Raw genomic sequence first — 27,629 nt, forward strand, 5'->3', positions numbered from 1 at the left:
TGGAATGTGAAAAATTTACCATAAAAATGTCCTTGACGTTTAAACGTATGTGCATGTTCAGTCATAGTACAAATATTTCTGTATTCCTCACGGAAGGTCATGATATTCGGGAGCAAGGCCAAACAAGAATAGAAACAGGATTAAAGAGTGTTTGTAAATGGTTATTGGATTAGAGTCTTTGTGACCTATGGTTTTATGTAAGTTTATCCCATTAATACTTTATAATACTTAGTATATACCTTCATCATGACCTTGCTGTATATGTAGAGGTTATACACAATGAGTGGTTGTTAAATATTGAATCTATTCCACATTAGTGAGTTATTTTTGAAAAGTTACAAAAGTCACGAGCTTTAGCGAGTGTCTTTCGTAACTTTTAAAAAATAACTTACGAGAGTGGAATAAACTCAATATTCAACAACCACGAGTAGTGTGACCTGTTTCTACCACAATCTTATTCTTTTTAGCTGATAAAAATACGGCGGGGATACGGTAACGTGTATTAACCGAAATATGCAAATAAGGTGTAATAATATGTTCATCAGCAAAAAGACACTAATTAGTATTCAAAAGTCATCGTTTGATAAAGAATCCATCGATATCAAATTCTTCTAATTGGGAATATCTTTAGGGTCAAATAATGCTCATTCATGGTTGCTTCCAGAAAATAAAGCTCAATGTCAGACTACATATATACATGTAAAAACATTCGCACGACACGGCATCGTCTATTTCCCGCCAGATAATCATCAAACAGTTACCATCAAGATCACCAAGTTCGTGTCACACACGTTAAATCTACGAAAATCATCACTGAAATTATTGTCCGTCAATATGTATTATTAGTACTTATGGTCAATTTAGCACGTTTGAAAACGTCACGTATTGTGACACAAAGACCACGACGCATACGCTTTCCAGCAGCAGTTTTAGACTTCAAGCGGCGAGCAGAATACAAAATGACGTCATTTGATTATTGATGACGTTGACAATGATGACGTGACACTAAGAAATAAGTAATTCGGTCAAAGTTCACCGTGTCAGCCAATCAGAATGCGTACAAAGTTTATACCATGTGTGGTATAAACAAATTGTTAATCAACAGCTGCAGTGTTTATTAAATGTCCCGACAGTTGAATAACGCCGCCTATTATGGTAGAAAGTTAATATCTTCCAAATATGCGTCTTTACAAAACAATCTTTCAACTCCTAGATCACTTTTAGGAGAAAACAGCAAATTCTTCAGATGGAATAAACAATCCACTGCTTTCATCACACTATACACCATTTGGAAAACATATATGAAAGTTTACACATCAAAATAAGCTGTTTCATAAACCTTTACTTTTTATTTGCATTTTTTTTCATTTCAGTTTAAGCAAGGGCGTTGGTATATAGGCCCTTTGTTGTAGTGATACTAGTGAATGTGATGCTTCCTTATTGCACCAGATATATGACTAAATTCTGTGTGACGAAACTAAAACATACAAGTAGATCTATTTGAATTTTCTGGAATGCTATGCTGTGACGATATCTATTTATGTTGTGTGGGTGTTGAAGCCTTTTGATGACATAGAACGTTGATCCCTTCAGGTATTTAGTACCGTTATCAATGGCAGAATTCACAGTTACAGACATTACGTGTGGGTCGGTTCACACCGACAAAAGGTCCAACGGGCCGTAAAAATCTGCTCAGTGAGATCCCTTCATGTTCCTCGTGGTAGGTGTTATAGACTGGGTATTATTGGATGTTTAACACAGACGATGGAGTCCGACTGTCGATATGGCTCACTTGATCATTATGTATATTTATTTATAAGATCATCCATTTACCAATGCATGGTATGCTACAAATGTAATATTCAAACTTCAAACGCTAATCCCTTAATTCATAATTCATGCCAATCTTCTCCATATCGGTCGGTTTATCCCTAAGGTCAACGTTTTCGTTGTGGTCATAGGACTCGTGTCTGACTTTTAACATCATATGCTAACTGTACGTCATTTGTATCACGGTGATTCCCGTAGGAAATTTTTTTCTACCATCGAGATTTGCGTCGTTGGTATTTTTAATTCGTTTGTTTTTTTGTATTCTTTTTGTTTTTGGTATGAGGCAATGTTGCTGGTTCCAAAGTTAGTTGACGTGAACAAACATGACAGACTTCGAACTATATATGGCGCTAGTACACTTATAAGATGTCGTAACTGAAGATAGTAAATATAGGGTATATGTAGATACAGAAAGGGGACATATTTTGGGGTCGGCTGGTTATTGAAGTTTTGCGCTATGTATTTTCATACCAAGTGGTCGTAATAACGGCAACATTTCATAAATACTTCATCATACATGTATCAGATGGAGGCACAATCACACGGTATAATCTCGGTCACTTCAACTATCTTGTACAGGTAATAGAAATTATCTTAAAACAATTATTAAACAAAGACTACAAGATCAATTTATTCAAAAATGGTATCATGAAAATTGACAGTTCCTCGCGAGGACAAATGTATTCTTTATTTATGTCTCAATTCAATTTTGAACCATACCTTTTGAAACTGAATCATAACCAACGTAAATATCTGTGTAAATTTAGAACTTCTAATTTAAAATTCCCTATAGAGACAGGCAGATGGAACAACATCCCTCGCGAGGAAAGGTTATGTCCTCTCTGTACAAATTGTGTTGGAGATGAGTACCACTATCTATATGTATGTAATCATGAATCTGTTGTAGCATTACGAGAAAATTATATACTAAGATACTACTTTACTAATCATAATTCTCACAAAATGAAAGGAATGTTAACTATATGTAATATAGCTCTTTTAAGTTAAGTAAGTAGTTTTATTCAGAGAGTAATTAAGCTTCTTTAAACTATATAAGGAAAAAATAGAATTGTTAGTTTCATTGTGTCTAAATTTGTCTATTGATGACTGTGTCCATCTATTATTTTCCTTTTTTATTTTTGTTATTATTTTTGTTCCTTTTGACCTCTTGTTAGATATGTACATATGTCATGAGTGAATAAAAAATCTTGAAAATCTTGAATCTTGACAACAAATAGGTGTTAACAGAAACATTATGTACCGGGAAGGTTGTACTGGCATTAAACAAATTATATCAACAAACACAATCACCATGACAATAGTACACATGTTCATATAATTGTATCAAACCACAAAACAAATTCTGTAGACAGAAATGTACCGACTACAAGATAAAATTAACCCGTTCTGGTGTTATCAGGCTCCAAGTTATTACTGTCAATCAGGCTGTGGGAAACAAAAGCTGAGCTATCCGGTTTATGCATTCCGGCCTGTCCAACAAGTTCGATAAGTGACGCCATTATTATAGCTAACGGTGTTTTCTTTTGTGCGAACAATCAAAAACGAATGTGCAAACAATTTCAAACACAGAAATATTTTCATAGAAAGGAGTGCATTGTGGAATTTTAATAACTCCTTGTCAACTCGCAACACGCAAATACTATTTTTAGAACTCTTTTATCTGGTTTTTCACAAAAGAAATAATGCTCCACTTGGAGCCAAAATTCGCGGTGCTTTGAAAAGAGAAGGTATTTTGAGTTAATTCACCGACGGAAGTTATTTAAAATCAACCAGTAAGCGCCAGTTGTCAGGGCAAGTGAATGAGGGGTAGGGGCGACTGTATCGATACACAGAGAAATATTGACATTGCCGATAAAAGCTCTAGTATTGTAGCGACACGGTGACTGGGGCACACATTACTAAGGCCAATATCTCCATTTACTGGCTGGTAAAAATAGAAGTTGTGTTTGAATAGGATAGGTTCTGGAATATGGTGTAAGTTAATTGGAATGTAGGGACAACTGAGGTTACATTTAAACATCAGACGGACGCTAGCACGGCACGCGCTACTAGCATAACTGGACAATATTGACCACTGGTCAACGATGAAAGACATTACGGAAACTCAACCGTTGTATATAGGAGATCTCATACTCCATCATGGTAAGCTATTCTTAATTTACATATTTGACCTAACACATGTAAAACATTTTAATGAGCATTTGAAAGTGATGGAAGTCCTAAATGTTGAAAGAATTGTTTAGCCTTTCACTTTGACATGTGCAATTTTGAGGTCTTAGTAGTATCACTTTGAATACGAAATGCCTCATTCTCTTTTTAATTAACAACAAACACGTGTCTTTGTGATTTTAACCCATTCTATCTAAAAAGAAATAACAATAATCGTGTTGAATGATTTTTTTTATTTTAAAGAAATACTTAATCAAATCCCGTTTCTTCCTTATTACGATTTCATGAATGAAGTTGACATCGCGTTGTGATTTGTAACGTGTTACTGTAGAAAAAAAATCGTTTGTCATTTTTTACTCTTGTCAGGGAGAAAATCGAACTTTAATGTCATTATCAGAGGAATCGTATATAAAGAAAGCCAGCGTACCTCGGGTTAGGTGGCGGTATGACTAGGTAAAAGTGATACCCTCTTAGTTGTTTACATTAACGTGGACACACGGAGACCACAAAAACACTTCTGAATCTCTCTATTATCCGAGTTTAATCGGCGATGTGTATTAGGATGATACCATCTAAATCAATCCTTTCATTGTCAAATCATCCCTTTCACGGACAATCGCCTCTCTAACGGAGGTGTGGGGTCTGTTTCTGTGGAGGAGTTCCTGGGAATGCCCTGTCTTAAATTGTAAAATTTATATTTTACATAGCAAGTGATTGGTGATGATATATATTTTTTCTGTAAAACGATATTTTGTAATTGCGAAATTGTGATAGATGCACTTTATGTAACAATATCGACTGTTTTCAAAAACAAAACTATTGATTATTTTACGTCTAAAAAGTTTCTATTGGAATGAATTTTATGTAGGCCAAACCTTTTAGTTGTGGAAACAAAAGCATTGTTATGTTTGTGATGTGTAGTGTGTGAGAGTGAGAGGGTATTGTTATGTGTTGTTGATTGTCACGGCTTAGGAACAGTAGTGAGTGTCATTAGTCAGTAACCAAATATTGACCATACGTAATACCAGTGTATGTTACTTACAGGGTTCATAAGTATTCACAAGTACCTCAAGTCGTGTCACTGATCAAAATATTGACCGAATCGATTGTAAATAATGGAGTTTTCAGTCGATGTCTAAAATTTACGTAGGACAATATTATCGTCATGTCACTGATTAAAATTTATTAACATTTCTTCTATGCCACGGAATTTTATCTCGGATGTTGTTTTGTAGTTATGCCAAAGCTAGCCCAAGTTCGACCTGTATGTTTTGATGTGATGGATGGTCAGTTAATAAGTCTTCAAATATTGACCGCGTGCTATGGTCAGATTTTATTATCGGTTATATATCAAACGCTATCAGATGTGTCCAAGGGTTCGTGTTGATTCGCAGGTTTATTAACCCTGATCATGTGTATATTAACCGACGTCAAGTGTATCTCTTTACTGTCACGAGAACCATAGAAAATGCTCGCATTAACTCATAAATCGTTTTATATATTACCCATGCATAGCGGAATACATTTGTTAAACGCAGCATGTTACGAGCTTGAATTGTAAATTTATGTAATGTTTCGCTGTCCAAGTTCGAAAAAACTAAATATACATCTTTTCGCATGGTCATACATCACGACCATGTCGCCAGAAATAATGTACATATAGTCTGTTGTACGAGTCAAAAGGTTGACAATTCCTATATGCTACTCATTGCATGTCATTACTTGTGCACTGTGGTGGCTGTGCTATAGGTGTTCGCTAATAACGTAACACACAGCCAAGCTACTCGACCTTTCAACTAGTGTTACATTGTATCTGGCTCCCAATCTTAAAAGGGTAAATAAAGGAGAAAAACTTAAATGAGAAACTAACTTACTTAATATGTATTTAGATAACGACAGTTACTCATTTACTCAAAATATATCGACCTTGCTCCAAACCACTCTGGCGATTAAAACCCATATATATTTCTATCCTCGGGACATTTCTGAATGGCATTTAATCTACACTTAATAAAATAAAGTTCACACTTAAAAAGTTGGTATTTTTTCTCCCTTGAATGCAGTTCCGTAGTTCAAAGATCCAGTGTCAATATCAAGTCTTATGCCTATGTAAGGAAGCAATCCAAAGCAAGGTCACTACACATATAGGTAGGATCTTATTTGTCAACAAAAAAAAATCATAAAAATGGGTTTCTAATTTCAGAGTTGCCTGAAGGGTACTAATGGTCATAATTCTGTAAATAAAATTTTATGGACGCGTTCACACAAGTCGCCTGTTTATCATGTAAAAATGGGATATTTTCAAAAGACATAAACTCGTTTATAATTGTAATAGCAGGTATAAATCTTGATTTAATTTGTGTATTTAATTTCTGCACTTCAATTGCTGGTACGACAGGTACATAATGTATAGTAGATGGAGTAGAGTTCCCTTACTTGTCCGGCACACCTGGATCTAATCTACCTTTTTCATGTGTCACCATGTGATCATGTTATTCTGATCTATCGGAGTTACTTCCCTTCATTTCTGTACTCCGCCTGTAGAGTTACTTCCCTTCATTTCTGTACTCCGCCTGTAAAGTTACTTCCCTTCGTTTCACTCCGTCAGACGGGGTGAGATTCGGGCGGAGTGAAACGAAAGGAAGTAACTCTGATATATCAGACATGTATAATATTAGTGTTCTTTTATAATTCAGTAACAGGACATATCATGAGATAATATCAGAAATCCTAACTTACAAGTTCATGTACAAATCTCGACGATGTCCTCAATTTGACACACGTTTCCGTGTTTTTGTGTGTGTCTCATTTTCCACATTGACGCATTCGTATTGGTTATTTTCTCGTCTATTCAATTTCAAGGGGTTTTACATCCACAATTAACCATGCCTTGTTTTGTGGCTTGTATAGTCTGTGTGTCCGTGTAAACACAAGTTTGGTATAAAATCAATATAATTGAGATATGGTCATCCCACCAGACGGATGCCGTTGTCCTCCGATCCTCTATACCTGTTGTCTATTATCTTTTATTGATCACCTGTATATGCTTTGTAGCATACCTGGTTCTATGAGCCAGCGGCCTGGCGACATCTCTGTTTGGAATGTCCCGCAGAGTTTCTATCGAACGCGCTTCTGTATCGAACTAACATGGGGAGAGTTTTCTATCGAACGCGCTGTTGTATCGACCGAGGATTGTTAGGATCCTTGGTCCATTATCTAGTAATTTGTGGGTCACAAAAACGCTTTTATTGCATTCCCAACAAAACTGGTAGAAGCAAGAGCTATGGTAACGCCGACGCGTGCGTAATGGCGATTGATCTGGTTTAATGAAAATCACGTTTAGACGAGGGTATCTTACTATCTTTTTGTAGAAGATTAATTGGACGCGGGATGAGCTACAAACTCCGGTCCAATGGTTTCAATAAATAATGAAATAGCCAGTTTATATCGTCTTTATTGGTCCCTTGAACCTTGGAGGTAATTGCTCTGGGTACTATACATACATTGTAAAGAGAGAGAGACCATTGGCTCAGTCGATTGGTGTCGAACCAAACTTGTAGCTGCTGGGAGTGACATGGACCAGCTAAATCTGATGAAGCTTGTATCAAGTGTCTTAATTACGTTTCATGTTTAACGTCATAGTACCTAATTCTCCCAGGGTTTATTGCCGTCCCCACATTGAAATCAGGAGAATAGTTATCCAGGTTCTATAAGACAGTCCAGCACGTGTTGTTACTTCGTACGTGTAGTAACATCATTTCCCTTTTGGTATAATGACTTATTGGCTGGTCATCGAAGGCGATTTATCATAAACATAAAACATGTTCGGGGATTAAAATTATATGTGCCGTATTTTTCATACTCACGAATCAAGATGAGCTTTTAATATGTTATTCATCACCAAAAATTACCAACTTTTTGAAAATTACAGTACTTTCAATGCATAGGTTTTAATTTTACATATTCAAATAAGGGCTGAAAATGATTTTTGGCAGTACTGCCAAAAATCATTTATTTACATCAATAGTGATGTGAAATGAGTACATACGGTGAGACCACAGGGACCTGGCACGAAAATTTTTAACCAATAGTATACATATATATATTATAGTATCAAGGGTATGAACTCGGCGGTCGAGAAAAACGGACCTATTTTTTAAAAACCGTGATTATTTTAATAAATGGGTTCTATACAACATTGACAGATATCTTACCTTAAAGAGAAATAATTTATCTTTCCATTGAGTGCTTGATGAACAAAATTGGCCAAGTATTGACGAAGTTATGGCTTGATGAATCAGGAAATTTACGAAAAATATGCCAGGTAGACATTTCCCTGTCCGGTCGAAATGTCGTCTCGGCTCTAATGGGTACCTCAAAAACCAAGCCAAAATCACAAAATTTACGCTTGTGGTGGTAAACAGTATCCATAACTGTGTTCATCCACAATCTCCTTTGGAGGTGTCATGACCCGTACTTTGTAGAAACTCCATTTAAACATCGTGTAGCTCACTTACTTTAACCGTCACCGCCATGTTCATTTTTCTCTCGGAACGCTTCTCGACTTTACATAAAGTGACTACATTATGCAAATTATGTTATGTTGTGCTTGTCGGTAAACTCGAGAAGCGTTCCGAAAAACAAATGAACATGGCGGTGACGGTTAAAGTAAGTGAGCTACACGATGTTTAAATGGGGTTTCTACAAAGTACGGGTCATGACACCTCCAAAGGAGATTGTGGATGAACACAGTTATGGATACTGTTTACCACCACAAGCGTAGATTTTGTGATTTTGGCTTGGTTTTTGAGGTGCCCATTAGAGCCGAGACGACATTTCGACCGGACAGGGAAATGTCTACCTAGCATATTTTTCGTAAATTTCCCGATTCATCAAGCCATAACTTCGTCAATACTTGGCCAATTTTGTTCATCAAACACTCAATGGAAAGATAAATTATTTCTCTCTAAGGTAAGATATCCGTCAATGTTGTGTAGAACCCATTTATTAAAATAATCACGGTTTTGAAAAAATAGGTTCGTTTTTCTCGACCGCCGAGTTCATACCCTTGATACTATAATATATATATATGTATACTGTTAGTTTAAAAAAGTCGTGCCAGGTCCCTGTGGGTGAGACCATGAAGCCAAATTGTCGTCTACAATTTCATTACACATTTTTACAATGTTTTTAGTAATTGTAAAGTGACTTCTGCAGGTATGTTTTCATTTAAACATATTAAGGTATAAAAACAACAATTTTTCAGCACAAAATTTCTGTCTTATAACTAACGTTTATAAGTCATCTGAAGCCATTTGAATGATTTTTACAGCTTTATTCATCAAACCTTGTGGTGTTTAATAAATCAATGATGAAAAAATAGCATGTCAAAATTATCGCCCAGTTACGGCACATATAACTTTAAACATAATGTTATATATAATATAATGTTTAGTCGAATAATCTAGGTGTGTCTCGGGGTCAGAATAACACATGTCTATATAAAGATATCACTTATACATGGCGGTGGTCGATTATGACGATACTTCCATTGAAGATATAAAATTTTTGGAAATATAATGCTGACAAATATTCTATATACGCACACAAAGAAATGCGCTATTTCCTCTCGCCGTAGTTAATTCAGTCGGGGTATCTTGCACATAATTACACCGTTCGGAAATATAAACCAGTTTCTATCAATAAAACTTATTAATTTAATTACGCGTTCAAATCACCGTATTTTAAAATTTAATTCTATGTTTACTCTGAGGAGGGCTGTCTAGAAAATAAACTAGCAATTACTACCCATTTCTGTGTATTAATACAGCGTAGGATTACATGTATGTGGAGATTACATCTATAGATAAACAGTCACCTAGCTCAGCCTTGTTTGAATGTATGTAGAACTAGTGTTTGTCGATCATACACCCTTATAGCTAACGATAGAAATAGCTAGATATCTTTTTACTTTGTCTGAAACAAATGAAACCAGAAATACATGTATATCTTAACGTAGTACAAATTGATACATGTTTATCTAATGTCGCATTGCTGTTGATTAAGTGGTATGTAACTCAATCGTCATCGAGACCACAGTACGTGGTAGATTTGTGATTTACCAAACCACTATACAAACAACACGTTTCGCATTTACTACTTCACTGAATATCTTATCAGATAAATAACTAGATGAAATACCCACTTTTACTTCATTCGTATACGTACAGACTCTGTCGCGATAACATTTTAACAATTCGAGCAAGTAAATTAATTTTCCACTTGGTGGAAGACAGGGCGCTCTCTTGAGCGTTGCTGTGTTTCAGCAATACACTCGCTAGCTATATATGCATGTCAGTGATATCATCGACAATATATATGTATGGATAGCTCTTACAAGCTATTGGGAATGGGATTAAATTTTACGGAGAGAGAAGAAACATTATAGTGTTTAAACTATAAACTGTTACCGCTGGTATTAAATGACGAGATGTCTAAAACGTAAAATGGGTTACATAATTACGTTAAATTAGGATCGTTAAGACTACCAGGAACGGCCAAGTAAACAGGGTGACCCGGACCTGTAGCGGCAGTAGTCGAGCTCATTTTAAACAGAACTTAAGTTACTGACAAAAGAGGGACGATATTGGAGCCATTCTGTATTATATTGCTACCTAGCGGTCCCCGTCACAAATTACTCATACCCGAGCTAGTGGGCTTACCGGATTCTCCTGAAGAATGGATGTTAATGTGATTATGAGCATCGTCTTCATTTAGTCCATTATTTCGTAAAGGGGAGACGTCTGTATTGTGAGATGCTGTTGATTGCGCTTCACATTTCACATTTTATATGTATAGCGGTGCCTGGTGCAGATCTGTTACCCGATAGTAAATCTTTTGTTAGAAATTTTCATTGCATTCTTAATGTGTGATAAATCTGATAGAATCCGTGGAACGGCTACCTATTACTGGTGTAATAATAAAAACAGGTGGCGCGTCTGTTAAAATGGTATTAGTAGTCAATAGCTACTCTTAACGGAAAACACAGTATAGTGATCTCCCCTGTTCCCGTATTTTTCCTAAGGGCTTGTACAAACATTACATATTTGTTCTAACCATAACATCGACTGAAAATAGTCTTTCAGTACAATGTATACGTCCTATCTTACTTTGCTATGAATTATACATACATATTTTTACGCCATAAATAATATAGCTTTTTTATATTGACTCCATTTTAATTCGTTCCATTCTTATTTTCAGACAACAGCCAGAAGGCTGACTCACTCCACGACTCTTCGTCAGGATTCGCGTCTGACGTTCCTTCCTATAACTCCCATGGGTCTAGTATGACCACATTTAAGGGGGCTCCAGTCACACCATCACATGACCGGAAGTCAACAGAACGAGACCGCGACAAGGGAAATAAACCTCCTCCCTGGCCTTCTAATACTCCGAACTCTTACAGAAATCCGCAGCATTATCACCCACAGGACCTTAACATGCATTACAGAATGTCTACTCCATCGCCGATGTCCAACCGCTCAGTTTCATCTGTCAATACCCATTCGTCTGCCTCTCATATCTCGTCTCATAAATCCTCTTCATCTCACGCGATTCAGAGCACACCCATCCCACCAAAAATCAGCTACAAAAACCCCGCGTATGAATACCAGCTCGATAAACACATGGAGGAGATACAAAGCAATATTAAACGTATCGAACTTCAGGAAAACGATAAAATGACATCAAAGGGGACCAAATATCGGACACCGAGGCTGTCTGTTTTTGATTTACTCACGGATGAAGTGATTGTGAAAATATTCTCTAATTTACCGTCAGACCAACTTTGCAAAAGTTCGCGCGTTTGTGGTCGGTGGTATAACCTAGTTTGGGACCCGTTACTTTGGCGACATATTGTCATTCGTAATGAACGCATCAATGTGGACAAGGCATTGAAGTACCTTACAAAGAGACTCAGTTTCAACACTCCCTCCGTTTGTGTTCTTGTGGAAAGTATCTCTGTTAACGGCTGCGAAAGACTTTCGGACGCAGGACTTCACACTATTGCTAAGAGGTGTTCCGAACTGCGCAGACTAGAGCTTCAAGGGTGTTCCAATATCTCGAACGAGGCACTATTCGAAGTGACGTCATATTGTGTCAACCTTGAGCATCTTGACGTGACAGGTAAGCATAATTATTAAATCGTATTTTAGATTTATCTAGTTTTTACGAATCAGATGGAAACTGAAATTTAATCCAAAACATCCTGAGTATTTACTATAGTCAGACATATCATTTCTAATAATTTGCAGTTGTCACTGATGACATTGAATACTTAAGAGTTAAAAACTTAAATTGTTTTGGTTGAAGTAACAAACTAAGGGTTATACGGTGTGTAATCATTAAAATAATTAAACAAAAAAGTTCAATGATTCTAGTTATTGCGTGTGACGACATGTAGCAAGCAATATGGAAGGCAACATCGATCAATTGCTATCGAAACAAGATTCTATTTCATTTATGCAGGGAAGGGTTATTGATACAATTTACATCATGAAACTTGATATAAAGACACTGAAGAGGAACAGAACACATAAGGAAGTTGTGTAACCTTGTATCTACATAGCAGACTGGTGTCTCGATCCTTTATCCAGAGTTGTAATAACATATTACCTCTGTGTTAACAACGCTAGGTCAATTATACATTAAATCTAACTTATTTACGGTCAATTTTCCTCCTGGTTTTGTTCCACAATTGTATTAAAAGCGTAATGGCGGGTTAGTTATGATAAAGTCGACGACATGCAGTTTAAGGAGATAATGGCGGGTTCGATTTGAAAGAAGCAGACGACACGTTTTCCCGCCAATGTTTGTTTATGGCCTTAAATGCAAATAGTGCTTGTAGAATGTCAATAGTGTAAGGTGTTGTGAGGGGTACACACAAAAAACGAGGGTTGAATAAGTCCTGGACAAAGGGACACTGTCATTTAATCGAAAGGGGAGTAGATCGGATCGTTACCGAATCAAGAATTAGCAGGCTTGAATTAAACTTTAGTAGCTTAATACCTAGTTAAAGGACAGATTCGGAAAAAAAGATTGGCAGGTGAACTAAAAATTGTCATGGTTGAATTTGAATGTTGTTACATTTCCAATCTCAATGTTCTTTACAAATAAAACGTTGAATAGACAGTAAAGTATTCTATAACGTATACATCTATGGTAACCATGACGATTATAATTAAATCGAAAATTCAAATTATTTCGTATATCTAGGTCAAACCCCGTTTTCTCGCAAAATAAGCCTCCTTGTTTAATGAGATGGCCGAGGTTTTAACTTACCAGTAAAAGGGGCGTGTGGCATTGGTGTCTTTTTTGCTTTGAAATTGAGGTCAGGCCTGCTACACAGCTGTGCGTTGCTATTTCATGATTGATAAATTTAACTACACATATTTCCTCTGTAGAGCATAAAATTATGGACAACATTAAGACTGACTGTCATAACATTTATTTCATTTCATTTCGATTTTAAATCATATATAGTCAAACCTCGTTAACTCGAGGTTGGGCCATGTAAACTTAGTTATCCGGATATTCGATTGAGATAATGTGTATGCCCAATAGAATGTGAAATGTTTTTTTGGGGACAAACCCTGTGAATGATCAAACTAACGTTTGTAGTTTCCTGTTGGTATGCGATATGCTTTCCGAGTATACAACTAGAAACCTTAAATCTAGTCCTATATATACCTGGCGCTTTGTCCACAAATCAAGTGTATTCGCTCTCTTTGTAGTAATATTGTGTTATCTATATCACCAGTAAAACCATATCTGTTATTCCAGGCTCAAGTACGCAGCGAAAACACTAGGTCCTAACATAACGGGCTTCCGATAATTACTTCGCGTCAGGCCGCATTTAACATCGTGTATCGAACGCATTTTACAAAAGTCCAGTATCGAACGCGCCGACAAAACACAGAACTAATTACACCATGATCAAATAGTACTCGACTCTCATAAAGAAAACAGATAATTGGTTTAGGGTGTATTTATAAATTGACAGAACTGCTTTGGCCGACCATCTTATTTTAACATCCTGCTTTGTCCCTCATTGTAATGATTTTAAAAGCAACCCTTTAGAACACAAAACACTTATTGTCACACATGCTTTTTAAAATATTAAAATACCCAGCGTAATTCATGTTACCATTGTAAAACATATCGATAAGTTTATTCTGAGAAAATTACTAAGCTTTAACTTGAACCGATTACTGTCAACACTTTCTTTACTTCATATGACAAGTTTTTCTTATAAGAAGTATAGTATTGCTGGTATAAATGTAATTCTATCCAGACCCGAATAATAACTAATATAAGGTTTGACAACATGTCACCATAGATTTAAAGATTTATAAGAGAGATATTTTAGGATTTATTGTAACTTTTTTTATCTAAAGAACCCAAGTGCTCTCAGCGTTTGTGAAACCTTAATTAAGTTGTTCGCATACTTTACTGAATATTATCAAAACACTACATCGATGGAAGACTGTGTTACCCTGTAACGTTGATCGACAAATAATGTGGATATGACTTATCTCTCAATCAATGAACAGTTCTCAAGGCCGAACGTTCCCTATATAAATGACTGGAATAAATGTAGGGTATTCGTATAATTTCAATCAGCCAGCATGAGATATGAAAATATACCCTACGGTTTCTTATGGATTCCGATTGCTCAGTGCTACACATGTGCTTCAAATGGAAATTTTAGAATTTTCGAGAAAAGTATATAGTAAGGAAATCATCAAGCGAATGCATCATTTTGTGCTAAATCAGGTTCTTAATTAAAGCTAACGAAATAATCGATATATGATTAACAAGCGCGTGTAAAATTCAACGGGAGATAACTCTATTAGGCTATACCCAGTAATTGAGATGTCATGTGCGATCATGACTTGCTAATTTTCTTTTCATTTGTAATTCATGTCGTCTTTTTTGTGAAATATATATCAAAGAATTTCTATGACTGACCTGTTTAATGCATGTTATGCCCATTAAATCAATCGGATACTGAAATCAACACGTTACATGTCAGTCTGTCCATATTGAAATGCAAATTTAAATGACGCTCTCACACAAACTACGTGAAAGAATCGACGACCCTGTCGTATAAAATATCGTCCTTCCTATTGATGATAGAATATACTCAAACCAAACTCGACACCACGAAAGACGACGACAAATTGCTGAGTAACATTTAGGATATGTTGTTTTTGTTCAGCTATATGTAACTTGTTACTTTAAGAATGACTGTATATTAAGTACGCTACCTTGTTAGAACACTCATCAGATACAAGAAGACAAGATGTGTATTTAGACAGAATAGCTGTGTAGACGTGCCTTCACTCTTCATCGGTTCATATCAATCTAACGTTGTGAGTCACAAATGAACATCCACGTGTTCATGTTGTATTTCATCAAAGACTATCTAGAATTCATTTATGCTAGAACACGTGTGATTATATGCAAAGAATTGAATTCAAATGCATATATTTTCTAAAAACCTTTTCATTCAAATGCACATTTATCGTGTAGAGGTGGCACGTTTTTATAGCCGAGTGGTAAAGAGATGTTTGGTGTTAGCTATCACTGATGTTTAATACTCACGGTATGGTTAAGGTAACCTTCCCAAACCAACACAGCAGGTCCAGGTTGAAAATAGCGTCATCATTTCACGCTTGAGTCTCAATCCATGAATAAATTGGACGATGATGTCAATTGAAGCTGTACATGTTAAACATGAAAACGTAAAGGACTCCCGATATAGATTTACAGGGAAGTCAAATTAAAGTTTTTTTATAGCTAGATGAATGCTCTAGAACTGAAATATTGAAAGTCAACGGCAATTCAAAGGGTTCAATTTGACAATCTTCTGTTGAAATACCCTGTAGCATGAAAATGTCCTTTGTACTACTTACGTATCACCATAAGTACGGAATTTGTAGCCCGACTATGATTGATTTACCATTTATGTGTTTTCTGTGAGATAGCCAGATTGTGAGATAGCCAGAATGTGAGATAGCCAGAATGTTACTTATGAATGATGTGATATTTTTATATTTTACAGGATGTCCCTGTGTCACCAGTATTAGTCTCACCGACCAGATGCTCAGACAGGCGTCTGCGCATCATCTTCGCCAAATACACCTTCGGTATCTCGACATGACCGATTGCTACGCTCTAGACGACGAGGGACTCCGAACGGTTGCTCTCCATTGTTCTCACCTTCAGTTCCTGTACCTCCGGCGGTGTGTGCGAATTGGAGACAGTGGACTCCAGTTTATTTCGCATTATTGTACGGGAATTAGGGAACTCAGCATTAGTGACTGTAAAAAGGTGACAGATTTCGGATTATGTGAACTAGCCAAGCTTGACGACTTGCGATATTTGAGTGTCGCAAAATGTGACAAAGTGTCAGATGTTGGTATTATCCATTTAACAAAACACTGCCGGAAGTTACGATATCTTAATATGCGCGGTTGTGAAGCGGTATCGGACGACGCCATGGACGTTCTTGCCAGAAATTGTTTTAGGATTAAGTCCCTTGATATTGGAAAATGTGACGTCACGGACGAAGGTTTGCAAGTGCTTGCTCAAAACTGTGGTCAGTTGAAGAAGTTGAGTTTGAAGTCGTGTGACGCTATCACGGACAGTGGTGTGAAGGCGATCGCTAAACAATGTCGGAACCTGCTGCAGCTCAACATACAAGATTGTCACGTGACTGTGGACGCATACAGGGCGGTCAAGCGTTACTGTAAAAGATGTTTTATTGAACATACAAATCCGGGCTTTTACTGAGAGAGTTTATGATATACGGTAGTTCATACAGTACATCGGGGTTCTAAACAAGCATAAACGTTAGCCAAATGAACTTATTCTGAAACTTCCAAAGTAGTCCGTCCTACTTCTGAAAAATCCCCATTGTAAGACATTATTTCGCCAGTAATCAAAATCACTGTCGTGTTGTGATTTTAATTAAGCATTGAAGTCACTATTTTTTAATATCATCGGAGTATGAAAGAAATTTAGTTTTCAAACTGTGTGAATCCACGTAGCGGATTGTCACAAAAATTTGCGAACAAAATTTATTTCATAACCCGATGAAATTAAAAAATAGTGACTTCAATGCTAATAATTAATTTTCCAGGCTACTTTATAAAATGAAATACCTTTACACGTACGATTCCATTGATTTTTTCCAATGGATTATTTTTTCAAAATCAATACGCAACGTCAATGTTTCTATTGTGACGTCACGATAACTTCGGGTTTCCGAACCATTCTCGATTTTTTTTCATCGTGGGATGAAAAAAATGAAAAGGCCAATTAGAAAGCCAGAAACAAAGAGAAAATTAATTTTTACGTTATATGTTATACGTGTTATACGGTTTTTTTACGATCAAATTTCTCGTGATAGAACTCTATGTGATATGACAGTTCGTCAATGTAAATGATATTCTTAATTAAATATAAACGAATTGTTTCCCAGAAGTAGTTAGTTAAACCCCGGTGTCCATGGCTACATGGTGACGTATATCCCATTTTAATGTTATTCTTTGTGCCAAACTAGAGTTGTAACCTGTTATGTCAGTATTTTTATATAAAATCAAGAGTAACTATGCAGATGTTTATCTTGTAGGTTTTATATTTTGTCTTGCTAAATCCATAACTATTGTACAATGTATTTATTATCGTTACTATAAAAAGGAATCTGGACGGATTTATTTTCTGACCGATTATGTAAACAGAATGTTGGACAGACACTAAGTGTACGTGTTAAGGATACTAAAATGATACATGGATGTACATGTGTACCGGATGAAGCACAGAAGGCAAGGTCTGGCTATATGTACCCAACATATTACTAAATCTGCCTAAAAGTGAAATCATTATAGGTTGACGTATTGTTTGATAGCTACTTAAAACATCATACGGATGTTCACATATTCAGGTTTTTATAAGAAGTGACAAAATTATGAATAGTTCGATATTACTCTAGGAAAAATATAAACAAAAAATCGAGTCGCGAAGAACAGGTGAAGGAATGGTTCCATAAAGAGCTCATAAACCGTACATGTGTAAATATAATACTGTCATACGCTTAAAAAAGTAAAATATTGTTATGTGAAAATTATCGCGAATTGATCATGACGAATGTAATCTTGCAATTTTCTTGCCGAAACTTCTGTAACGAAAGGTCGCGATTACCTGAAATCTTTATATACGTCACTTGCGGAATATGTACTTTTGATTACATTTTCTACATTCGACAAAGCAGGGAATGTACCGACTATTTTTCATTGCAATATTTCTATGATAAAGGCCCTAATAGTTATTTTGGCAAATAATGACTACAACGCGATTTTTAAGGCATTAAAGAATACATGTACATTAATTTATAAATTGTAACTCACAAAGTCTTGTGATTTTGATTCGATTTCCATCGAATTAAATCTAGAACTATTCTCAATTTTTAGTTTTTCCAATGTGAATTCTTCGAGTAAAAATTCAGAAAAGAATATATCCAGACATGTACTATGTATAATCCGGTGAAAGTCATTACTTGGCCTATATACCGATCTTGACCTTGCTGTTATGAACCTTGACCCTATGAGTGCTATAAATTCTATCCCGATTTGTGATATTTGTTATTTAAAAGACAATAAAATGTCTTATTAGTGATTGTATTTGTTGTTATGTTGTCCATGAAGGTCATGTTACAAGGAGTTTCATTATACACGATTGTTTGCTCTTTTATAACGCGATTTGCTCACACAACCGTTCACAACACTGGCCTGGGTACACGAGTACCTATGAAAAGCTATTCCAAGTGCCGTCACATTGATTCAAATGATATCCAGAATGGTTACATAGTGTGCAACTGCATTTCTAAATCCTTTGTTTTTTCTTTGCTTTGCATACTTTTGATTTTGAAACCTATCAGCCAGCAAGATGTAAAAATAGAACGAAGACAAAAGATCCCAGAACGATCTCTGTCGGTCAACGGAAAACACGTTTCTTCCTGCTTTTCTTCCTTTGGATGTACAAACAGGGAAAACTTCACATAAAGTTTAGTACAGAAACTATTCAAATGTAAATTCAATATGGCCACTGTCCGCCATATTGTATTAGGTTGTCCAGTATGTACAACTTATGTCAAACGGAGATACCTACTACATACAGTTTGAGACTTCAATACTTAATCGAGAGCTTCCGATACTTGTAGGTCCAATATACATAACTAGGAACCAAGGAGAGACTACATTTAAAATTTGTAGACAGATCCCTAGTACTTTCGTCAAATAGGTCTCAAAATACACTCATTATGCACATACTTCAGATAAGTCGCTATAGAATTGTTCAAGAAATCGCGGCAACCCATTTCAAGTGTCAAAATCCAAGATTGCTGGCCGTTTGCCAATCGGTCCCAAATGCAATATGTTGCTAGGGGAACATATTGAGATCACTTCAGTATGCGAAATAGCTGTAACGGGAATTGTTTACAGATGGACGGACGAAACACATGTTGCACACATCTTTATTCTCAGTTCCTCAAAAATGCTTTATTTGTGGGATTACATACCTACTAGCATGGAAGAGGAAAAACTTAACTATATGCTGAAGGTCATCACCACTTCACACGAAGGTCGAAAATAGTAGGTATTGACATTCTAAGTACTTTGATCTGCCTTGTTTTATATAATAATCAATAAGAACGAGATTTTGTGAAGTTGAACAGAGCATTTTCATCGTTCCATCCATATAGCTTGGTAGAACAATGATCGTGAATGATCGCAACCAGAGAAACACATTTGTACACAATTTATAAAGACTTTGATAAAGGGATTAACTTATATTTCACGTTCTCATCAACAGACTAGCTTTAGCTAATTAACATGCGTCATTAGGTATAATTAAATTTAACACGTCTTTTATAATAATCTTGAAAATACTCTTGCATATCCAAAGTTCAGTCAAAATATTTTATTAGACGAGTTTATAGTGAATGGTACCACACAGGAAGTAAAATTTGGTAAAATGGTTTTAATATATCTAGTATAATTTCTTGGGAAATAAAATTTCCTCTCAAAATTGCTGTGCAAGCGAATTTATTTATATTGTATGTATCGTAAAACGTCCTCCCGGCTGGCTATGTCCGTGTCGATATGAAACCTTGCTTTCAAAGAGTTAGGCGAATATAATTAATTTCTTTTGTTTTCATACAAAATCTGGCTTTCTGATTGGCCAATATTTTTTTGCATACCACTATGACAAAAAAATCAGAATAGCGCGAAACCCCAACGTGACGTCACCATAGAGACATTGACGTTGCGTATTGATTAAAAAAAAAGAATCCCTTGAAAAAGCACTATAATGTATTGATGTCACTATTTTTTTTATTTTTATAGGGTTATGAAAATTAAATAGTGGCATCAATGCTTAATTATTTTCAGCACTGTGCTAAATTTACAATGGGTTTTACCATAATTTCAATGGTCGAACTGGACAAAGCAAGCAGGAATTGACCGTTGTTTTGATATTTAAGGACTTTTGGAAGGCCAATGAAAGCACTTGGACAGATTTTCTTTGCCCCAATATTCACTTTAAATGAGAAGTCAAGTCCATCGAAGCACTGAAGGCTAGTAATTGACATACATGATCTGCCGGATTTGATATTGGTACAAGTGTCGGGTCGAGCTACTTTTCTTGGGAATTAATACGCTGCAGTTGAATGCTGTATCAGTTGTCGTGTACTATATCAGTGCTAGGCAAACATCCAGAGCGATATCCAGAAAATTCAATCGACACTGAAGGAATGAAACGAACTAAAACAAAGTGGTGATTTTAGTTTAATTTTAATACATAAAGGTAACATCACATGGTCAGTCAACAAAACTCAACAATATCATCAAACAATAACAAATCCGAATCGATTGCGTTCTATTTCCTATATCCGCCGTACGAGTCATAGGGCGGATGCGGAGCGTTGATCAAATTTTCTTTCTCTTGTACCAGATTGGCGAGGATGGGAGTTATGGTAGAGAAGCCATCGGTAGATGTACAAGCCGTCGGGAGTTGGGCCAAAACTCTGCAATAAATAATTTAAAATTTCATCTACAAGATTATTGTTAAGATTTATTCATTCATTTTCAGATTAATATGGACAACTGGATTTATACAGTAAATAAATAGGTTTAAAACGTCCTCCAGTACAATTGTATGTCCTTTCTTGTTTAAATCTGATTTATAGTACAAACAGAATCAAATGGTCCATCCCACTATCAATTTGGTAAATTGCTATCGCTATTGAAGTCTTGACCACGATGTATGCTATGCGAAATTAGGCGCGAAATTTACGTACTCTTTCAGTTTTGTGACGTCATTCTGAAGATGCATCATGACTTCCTGTCGTGTAAATCCAGGACCTAAGTAAAAACAAGACCATGTGAATCTGAGTGACCAAGATAATCAAAATTCTAAATATAATGTTACAACAAAGAGAAACATCAACTGCAGATTGTTTGTCCGTTGTTCTTACGATTATTTTCCAACAGCTGTGAATATTACAAATGTAGTGACAAAACAAGCCGGGACCCCGGAGAAAAACCACCACCCTACGATTTAAAGAGTCAAAATGGTGGCCGAGAAAAGGTTGGCGAAAACGTTGGACAAAAACTTACCAGTTGGTGGGTTCACTGTAGGTGAATTAGGGAACATCCTGTTGAACAACATCATAGTAAAATTCCACTGCATTGGAGCTGAAAACAAAAGTAGATCAGTTTAGGTATGGGGTCTTTACCAGCAAGTTGTGCTTTGCTACCTATTTCTTACAATATAAAGACTAATACGAACACAGACCTATATAAAATTTTACATGGCACCGTGAATGTAGTTACCAAAGACCAAGTTATACTCTTTATTCAGAGATCAAATTTCGTCATATCCAGGTAAAGGCAATTTCTGAGAACTTCGCATGTACAGCGTATAACTTAGGTTTGGACAATAGGCGAACGTTTACAATCACGGAAAAGTATAGAGAAAAATGCGAAATAGATCTACAGTAGTTAGAAAATCTAGTATGAAATATTACCGTTATCTAATCTATGGTCTCGACACTTCCAGTGAAGCGATTGATTACTTACTCAAACTGTTAGTCATGAAGGTTGGAGGGTACAGTGTTGATGAGGCCAGATATCCCTCGTATCTTGACAGATCCTCCATTGTAGTATTGACGTACTGGAAGATGACATTGCTGATACTCTGAATCACTCCATTGATGAAAACCGGGTCTTGAGCAGCAGTGTTGGGGTTCCTGGAGAAGGCTTCTTGCATATAGTGAGTAAGGAACGCTAAAGCCAAACCGGACTTGTGAGCCTGCCAGTAACTGGACAACAAAAAGTCGGTATTTTATAAAATGACCTGCAGTAGTGTTCTATTCTTTAAAATTGTGAAGTTAATGATTTAAGCGCGGCAAAATAAAGCTATGCACACGTTTACCATTTTTTTTCATAAATGTTACTATGTTGAAGGAAAGATTGAAATCAAGGCTGCCACAAAAAAAAAAAAAAAGTGAAAGTAGCCACGTTACATCGAATATCCCATAAAATAATATTTCTATCTCGCCACAAACACGTGAAACTTAATTTCTTTTAATGTACTTACTAGGTAGAGGACCAGTTGGCAGCCTGTCTGTGTATTTGAATGAACTGGTGTGGAGAAGTACACTGGAAAACTTCAGGGTAGTGGACAGTTTCATTGGCGAAGAAATCATTCTGCATCCTGTTGATGACGTCATCCAGGGTAGAGCTACCGTGCCAGTATTGTTCCATGTAGAAGGCCATCTTCCACCTGTAGTTCTGTAGGAACCATCCCATACCTGAAACATTTGATAGTAATGAATGTAGATTTTGCACGTTACGAATGAATGTAGATTTTGCACGTTACGAAATAGCAAATTTAAGCACACCGACATTGGCATTAAATTAGTAATGGCTATACCGGGTATGAAAATCAAAAAGGTGTCTGACTGTTAAATACATTACAAACTAAAATTCTACATTAATCTTTTACAAACAGAAATACCGGCCCTCATAAATGATGCAATCTACGCATTTACCGAAAATGCTAAAGGATTCCTAATGGTCAAGCTATAGTTTTGCTTACTTTCAAACTCCTCATTCAATAGGATATAGATGAAAGACTCGTGGATTAAGTGATGAACTCCCCACACGAATTCTGTTGCCATGTTGAGGGCAATTGGATCCCCGGGGAAGGACTGGTGAAGGACTTGTTCGATTTGGCTCTTTAGGGATCCATCATGTGCCGCCATCATCGTGTCCAATCGGCTCCTCATGTAATCTGAATACAGGAAAAGTCGTTTTATAAACGTACTTATTTCAATGGTAATTTAATTTGAGCCGTTTTTCTAGCTGCATTTGAAGCGCTAATTCGTGTACATGTATGGCGCTAGATTATGTATAAGGGTATTCCGGTATTGAACCAACGAGCTGCGCCAATTTATATTTGCGCTAATGATTTTAAGTTTCATATTTGTGCTAAAGTTGGAAAGTATGGGTACAGTATTATGCGATAATGCTTATCTAAAAAAAACCTGTTAACGATAAACTGTTAAGACTATTGTTATTGCGTCTTAGTTTTTAATGTTGTTTAGCACTAAAAACATTTCATGTTTTCCGACCAGTTATGTCCGATAACTTTTGATGATTGTTGAAAAATCACTAATTTCTATTTTCTACTGTTGTCAAAGAAACTGTAAAGAAAGGTAAAGAAAGGCAATTATTATAAAACTTTTCATAATTTCTTACGGACAAACACTCTGTGGTACATGGTGGGTTGTACTTACGGACAAACACTCGCTGGTACATGGTAGCGGTACAGTTGACCCGTTTGTCGAGAAGAAGGCGCGCCATATTCTCAGTCATTAGATCCATGGCTACACGGACATTATGTAGCTGCTGGAATGCGTACATGGACTGACTTAGTACTTGATGGACCTCTTGGGGAGACACGTGCATGGTGTCTAAAAGAAACATTATACAAAGTGGTGCATAAATGCATAAAATGTAGTCGTAGGCTTATTGGGAAAGTTATAAAACCATCTTTTAGTTCGTAAAGTGTAAAACAAAATGCAGTATAGCGCATCATTGAATTACAGAAGTTCAGAGTTGTGCAATTGGTGTACTTTGAATTTTAAAATTAAGTAATTGAAAAAATGTTTTCCAATTGAAGTAATGTTACCCTCGTTTTCAAAACTGTTTGACCAACCATTTAAGTATGTACGATATATATAACGTGTGATGTATATAATACAACATACCAATAGGGTGGATGAAGTCCGGAAATCCCTGGAAATATTGTTGGAGGATCTCTTCCATCACTGGACATTCCGCCCACTGCTGATAGAAGTCTATGGGAGTGTTTGGGGACGGGGTGTTCACGGTAGGGTAGTGGGTAGGGTAGCTAGTCGGGAAGTTTGTCGGGTAGTTGGTCGGTGAAGTAGAGGTCCACAGACCCTGTGTGTCACGTCTCATTGCTAATCTCTTCCCTACCATCTTCGCAAGCTTCGTGATTCTCCGGTGTTCGAACCCCGAACTCCCTGTGAAGTAAATCATTGGAGATGGAGGGTTAGTTAAGTCCCTTGAATATATAGGCAATTCTGAATTTTGTACATTGAATCAGTACATGTTCAGTACGCTATCAGTTCATCTATATATTCCGACTTGTATAGCTTCTGCAGTTAGTATTCATCTTTCACCTGTAAACACTACTTTTTACAGTTTAATTTCCTGAATTTGACAAATACATGCATATAGACCGTAACACAATTGTGACTTTGAACTTTAAAATGCAACTTTAAATTTCGAAAAGATTACGGAAGTAGTATTGCAAATTAAGTTTGAAAATTCAATAGTTTAGAAAGAAAACTATCAATGAACATACAAATTGTCTCGATCTTCACCGATTTGTCTTCTGCCAAACGTTTTCTAGAGCCGTAAAATTCAAATGTTTAAACGAATATAAATTCCCAGTCCATTCTAGTTTTTGGTGAGAGTTAAATGATTTACAAACAAAGAGGCATAACTGTCGTATTGGAATAAGAAATAGTTTCTCGCGAGTTATCTGCTCTTGTGATTGGTAGACGCACACTCTATCTAACTGCCGCTGGAGGAAACGATGCTAGTTATATTAGTACAAGCTCACAGAACTTACCTTAGACATACATAGGGATACAGAATAAACAATAGAATATGTTAAAGTTGAAACTAATGCCGAGTCAATCGTTGTAAAGATGATGTAAGTAATCTATATTGCATAAAGTTAATTCCCCGTTACTATTGCCTTCTATATAGTTCTAGTGAGCGAAGTATTTGGTTCTCAGCATGGTCCTGGATTGTTGTGGAAATATCACCTGCACCCGTTCCGTTCGGCCACATCTCTCCCCACCCTTGGAAATCACACTAAACTCCACTACGTATTGTAGGCTGATCACGTGGGGGAACAGACGATGCATCTTTCCATAATTTAATGAAAGTTTATAAATTCATTATCCATGACACTTAAAAATCTGTTTTAGCGCTTAATCATCTACTCCAACCAGTCTGTATGCTGAATATAATTTCCGAGTCTCTCCGAATGTCACCCATTCCTGACAAACTTTTGGTTTCCTATCAGAATGCTATGATCCAATTAAGACCATTTCAGAATATCAGTATACTTTATTTTCAAATTAAATGTTTTTATAACAGTCTGGAAAAAATCGATGAATCTTATCTAAATTTTGCTGTAAAGACCGCGCGCTTTATGCAATTCTAGGAAAGGGGGGGGGGGACTCCTAGATTTTATTTAATATTATAGACGTGAAACATTTTACAACACACACGATACATAAAACAAATTAAACATTAATTTAAACAAATCATGCATATATTAGTATCTCAGTAATGAATTCAAAGTAATAGTAATTAAGCACATCATTTTCATGATTGTTATATATTAACCCACGGGTAGTTTATAACGGAGGTGATTGGAGTTATTTTGCAATTGCTTTTAATAAAATATCGAAAGTTCCCAGTTTGTGCGACACGCTACCTTTGACCTCATATTACAGCTGTAATGACAACACCGATGCTTATAGTCATTTTTACAAGTATTCCCGAGACTAAAAATAGCACAACAAATGGTGACAATAACTTGTGTTGTTGGTCGTATCAACTCTAGCCACATCAGTCATCAACACCACGGACCACACTTTACTTATCCATACTACAAAGCGCGCGGTTTGTTTTTAAACTCTGTTTGATATATACTTTGAATACCAAGTTCTGTCGTTATTTAGAAGAAATCACATTGTTTAAAACACAATTAAATGCCGGTATTAAATGGATAAAATACGACATAAGTAAAACGATGCCAGTTTATAAAAGTGAAAACAACCCGAAACGGACAAAGCGTATTTATGTGTACGTAAAGGAGTTCTTTTAGAAAGGAATTAGATTCGAAAAAGTATTTAGGAAAGTAAAAAAAATGACAATACAATGATAAGAAAATCAATATCCAAGTTAAACAGCAAGAATTAGGATAGTTAATCGTACAGATCATGCACATATGAAACACATAAAACAAAATAAATCTTATTTTTACGATATCAATTTAGAATTACTGTTTGGTGAATTATACACTTCGTGAGACTGAATTGTAAGCTAAATAATTGAAAAATCATAGAATGTTTATATCCTGTATATTTAACAATTTACCAGAGAAGAGTATTTTATGCAGAGTTTAAAATATAGTAAAGATATATTGTACTCGTTCGCTTTACAAATTTATGATAAATTGACACATGTAATTTATCAGCGTTTTACCGAATGTCTAAAACTACACATTTAATGTATATAGAAAATAGAAATGAGCTAGAATAGCGTACAAAGAAATGTAAAGTTAGTTCTGAAAATTTACCTCAACAATGAATTAGGCGTTAAAATGGCAATATGTGTACAAACAAGTCCTTATTAGTATAAAATTGTGCAAAATGTAACTTTTCAGTATAGCACGACTGGTTTACCAAGATAAAATGCTACCCGGCAACGAGTTTAACGTGTTAGGATGGGGTTTAAATAACTGGTTATAATCAACATTACTTGAGGCACAATTATTTCCAAGTCCGTGTTACCGTTTTTCCACTAGCTTACATATCCAGGAGACAAAACTACCCTTACCTTGAATCATGAAGACACACGATAGGAGAGCTAGCCACGCCGAGACTTCCATTTTGTTCCTTCGTCACCTGTACGTCCTACCTGTTCACGTGCGAGACTGACCACGATAGTATGTGCGCACGTCCTTATATAGCCCTGTACACGTGTCCGCAGTGAAGGTACGCGCACGTGCACTTCGGGTTATTTGTTGTCGCGTGACACGCCGACAGATAATACTTGGTTATGTAATAAAATGTTATGTCAGCACGTGTAAAATTTTAATTGGGAATAACAAATTATTCTGTTATTTTGTATCATCCCTTTTCAAAGTTT

At 36.1% G+C, this 27,629-nt stretch overlaps 2 protein-coding genes across 7 annotated transcripts in view; one reads left to right on the forward strand and one right to left on the reverse strand.

Annotated features, from left to right (window-relative positions):
* Positions 1–18,767, forward strand: part of LOC138320773 (F-box/LRR-repeat protein 7-like) — a 53,171-nt gene extending 34,404 nt beyond the window's left edge. For 4 of the 5 annotated variants that reach the window (XM_069263971.1, XM_069263970.1, XM_069263975.1 and 1 more), the window contains 2 exons: positions 11,284–12,207; positions 16,148–18,767. In XM_069263971.1, the coding sequence (XP_069120072.1) occupies positions 11,284–12,207; positions 16,148–16,878 (1,655 nt within the window). In that variant the 3' untranslated portion in view covers positions 16,879–18,767. Of the gene's footprint in view, positions 1–3,622; positions 3,994–11,283; positions 12,208–16,147 lie in introns of those variants that run through there. The other variant, XM_069263974.1, reaches the window with a different exon arrangement.
* A 2,153-nt stretch (positions 18,768–20,920) lies between these two features.
* Positions 20,921–27,477, reverse strand: LOC138320774 (uncharacterized). Of its 2 annotated transcripts, XM_069263976.1 has the most exons (9): positions 27,318–27,477; positions 24,419–24,697; positions 23,945–24,121; positions 23,245–23,439; positions 22,744–22,957; positions 22,224–22,465; positions 21,762–21,839; positions 21,443–21,506; positions 20,921–21,169 (listed from the first exon to the last, which is right to left on the reverse strand). In XM_069263976.1, exons 1-9 carry the CDS (start codon positions 27,367–27,369, stop codon positions 21,022–21,024), a joined length of 1,449 nt encoding a protein of 482 aa, XP_069120077.1. In that variant the 5' UTR covers positions 27,370–27,477; the 3' UTR covers positions 20,921–21,021. The 2 variants fall into 2 exon arrangements, with proteins under 2 accessions (XP_069120077.1, XP_069120078.1); XM_069263977.1 differs by lacking the exon at positions 21,443–21,506.
* Between the last annotated feature and the right edge of the window lie 152 nt (positions 27,478–27,629).

Source organism: Argopecten irradians, chromosome 4 (assembly GCF_041381155.1).
Source record: "Argopecten irradians isolate NY chromosome 4, Ai_NY, whole genome shotgun sequence".
Classification (NCBI taxonomy): domain Eukaryota; kingdom Metazoa; phylum Mollusca; class Bivalvia; order Pectinida; family Pectinidae; genus Argopecten; species Argopecten irradians.

Coding starts and splice junctions, on each gene's coding strand:
- LOC138320774 (XM_069263976.1), bottom strand. CDS start 27,369: ATGGAAGTCTCGGCGTGGCTAGCTCTCCTATCGTGTGTCTTCATGATT. Junction 24,122..24,418: donor GGACTTCATCCACCCTATTG/GTATGTTGTATT, acceptor TGTTTCTTTTAG/ACACCATGCACGTGTCTCCC. Junction 21,170..21,442: donor GACGTCACAAAACTGAAAGA/GTACGTAAATTT, acceptor TATTTATTGCAG/AGTTTTGGCCCAACTCCCGA.